The sequence below is a fragment of the Salvia miltiorrhiza genome, unplaced genomic scaffold (assembly GCF_028751815.1).
Source record: "Salvia miltiorrhiza cultivar Shanhuang (shh) unplaced genomic scaffold, IMPLAD_Smil_shh fragScaff_scaffold_39, whole genome shotgun sequence".
NCBI classification, from domain to species: Eukaryota; Viridiplantae; Streptophyta; class Magnoliopsida; order Lamiales; family Lamiaceae; genus Salvia; species Salvia miltiorrhiza.
This window is the reverse complement of record NW_026651458.1, coordinates 222,457-224,965: the sequence shown is the minus strand read 5'-3', so window position 1 is coordinate 224,965 and position 2,509 is coordinate 222,457. Positions and strand designations below refer to the sequence as shown.

The following is a 2,509-nucleotide window of genomic DNA, read 5'->3' as shown; positions in this document are numbered from 1 at the left end:
GCAACATATGCCCCAAGTCCTTTTAAGGCCGTGTTTCTTTCTCTCATGACTGTGTTCGTGGAAGCATTTGCATGTGTTGTTGAGTGTAAGGTGGGGGCTGGACCAGTGGAGGCAGGATCAGTTGAGGTAGGAGTTGGAGCAGTGTCTTCATTCATGGCTGATGTAGCATTTTTCTTTGTGGTGCGCCGCTTCCTTTCCTTTGTAAGCCTCTCACTGCATGTGAGAGGATGCTTCCTTGGCCTACCTCTTGGCTTCTGTAAAATTCAAACATTTATCATGTAAGAAAATTAAGACAATGACATATTACAAATTCAAGTTATTAATCCAACCTGATTTCTTTCTTCTCTAACCACCTCTTCGTTTTTGCAAGACCTTGCCTTGTGACCAACTTGAAGGCACTTTTGACATGTCATCCTAATCCCATCAGCCTTGTGTTGTTGTTTGGATCCCTCTCATCTACATCTCTTCTCCTCTTCTTTTTTGGCCTTCCTGGCATAGCCCTGATCAATGGAGGTTGCACTGGATAACCAACACCCTTTGGCCACATTGTTTCCCCATTGATAGGCTCTAAGCCATCTGCATAAGCCTTCAAGTATTTCTCCACAGAGTAGCATTCATGCACATACTCTGTGGGTTCCTTCTTCATAAAATGCAAGGTTGTTATGGCATGCTTGCAAGGTATCCCACTGATATCCCACTGCCTACGACTACAACTCCTTTCACCCAACTGAACCACAAACCTATCATCATAACAACTTACTTCAAATTTGCCCCCTAAACCAGGATGAGCTCGGTACATTCTGGCATCATATCTCAGTTTGTCAAGTTTTTTCCTAATGTTTGGGCATATTTTTTCAATACAATCAGTCACCAATCCCAGCTTTTTGTACTGTCTCCCCCTTAAAGCAACCCTAATGTCTTCTAACATGGTGATTATGTGCTTAGCCCCAGCTTTCATTATATAGCCATTAAATGTCTCAGAGACATTATTATCAACCATATCAGATAGACAATGTGTAGAGATAAAGCATCTACAAAACCTGTGGTACTCCCTGTTGATAAAATCTGTGTGTGTTGCTTGACTCTCAGCTTTAATCTCTTCCATAGCTAAGTCAAACTCCTGTTGATATGATGCACGAACTGCTCTCCAAAAAAGATTCTTTAGTGTTGCTCTTTTGTGTGTTTTCTTCCAGTTACAGTAGACATGTCTTGCACAATTTTTATGTTCAGCAAATGGTGCAAGACTTGCCACTGCATTTTGTAGTCCCTATCAAAAGACCATTACAACAATGTTGTAAGTACTCAAGCAAATAATGTAACAATATGAAACTTGAAAACATAGAGTAAAATTACCTTCTGTTGATCAGATATGAAGCTGATCCTTAGACCATCTGTGACACCCAACTCCTCAAGCAAGAGTTTTAGAAACCAGCTCCAACACTCTTCGTTTTCTGCCTCTACAACAGCCCAGGCTACTAGAAACATCTTATTGTTTCCATCCTTAGAAACAGCACATAAAAGTTGTCCACCCAAATAGGTTTTCAGAAAACAGCCATCAAGTCCAATTATTCTCCTACATCCTTCCATGAACCCCTTTCTTAATGCACTGAAGCCAATATAAAGCCCCCTAAATACTGAATCATCACCTAATAGAAGCTCAAACCTCCCTTCTTTATCCACCCTCATCAACTCTGACATATAAGACCTCAATGAATTGTAGTGTTTCTTAACTGACCCCCTTAACAACTCTAAAGTATGAGCTTTTGCCCTATACAGTCTCCCCAAAGAGGGTTGTATAGAGAATCTAGTGTTCACATCCAATGCCATCTCCTGAACCTGCATGCAGGGCCTCAATCTGAACACATCAATGTATTGCTTTGCTAACCACTTGTAATCTGCCAACTTGTTGTGAATGTCAAAAAGGCAGGTGTGCTCACCAACAAGCACTTTAAGAGCAAAAGTACATTGCTCTTTGGCACCTCCAAATACATGGCGGTCTACACTTAGCATTTAGTTATTTTTTACTAACTCTCCTAAACCAAATAGGATAACCCTTCAGTATAGCCCAGCTTCTAAGAGCTTCTTTGCATTGATAACCATTTTCAAACCTTAACCCTATCTATACTATTAAGTCCTTATGATTGCACCTACGGTCATACATGATTCTAGGCAATCTCTTAGGTCTTCCTTCCTCATCTGTGGAATCAGACACCACATCTCCATCAGATACAATGTAATCAGATAGCATTCCCTCATCTCCTTCAGTGTTACTACCCCTTGGATCAGCAGTTCTACCCTCACTCATAGACACATCATCTGGCTAGTCTCCCTCTTCTCTCTCTTGTACTACCCCTTCCACTAGTCTTAGGTTCAATCTAGCCTCCCTATACTCTTCATCATCAGAGCCCAGTTCATTGTCACCTAATGAGTTATCTGTTTCATATTGTTCACCATCCTCAGGAGGAATGTAGTCATTATCCTCAGGATCTGTTTCTATAATAGGCTCATC

At 41.1% G+C, this 2,509-nt stretch overlaps 1 protein-coding gene across 1 annotated transcript; it reads right to left on the bottom strand.

Moving 5' to 3' along the window:
- Positions 1-409: 409 nt before the first annotated feature.
- On the bottom strand, positions 410-2,305 carry LOC131002930 (uncharacterized). The gene is made up of 3 exons (XM_057929421.1): positions 2,152-2,305; positions 1,354-1,997; positions 410-1,267 (listed from the first exon to the last, which is right to left on the bottom strand). The coding sequence occupies exons 1-3, from the start codon at positions 2,303-2,305 to the stop codon at positions 410-412; spliced, it is 1,656 nt and encodes a 551-aa protein (XP_057785404.1).
- Between the last annotated feature and the right edge of the window lie 204 nt (positions 2,306-2,509).

What these genes read in the sequence shown, in the direction of transcription:
- LOC131002930 (XM_057929421.1), bottom strand. Translation starts at nt 2,305, where the DNA reads ATGAGTGAGGGTAGAACTGCTGATCCAAGGGGTAGTAACACTGAAGGA. An exon ending in GCCTAGAATCATGTATGACC is followed by an intron (nt 1,998 to 2,151) that starts GTAGGTGCAATC and finishes TGCTAAGTGTAG; the next exon opens with ACCGCCATGTATTTGGAGGT. An exon ending in TCATATCTGATCAACAGAAG is followed by an intron (nt 1,268 to 1,353) that starts GTAATTTTACTC and finishes GTCTTTTGATAG; the next exon opens with GGACTACAAAATGCAGTGGC.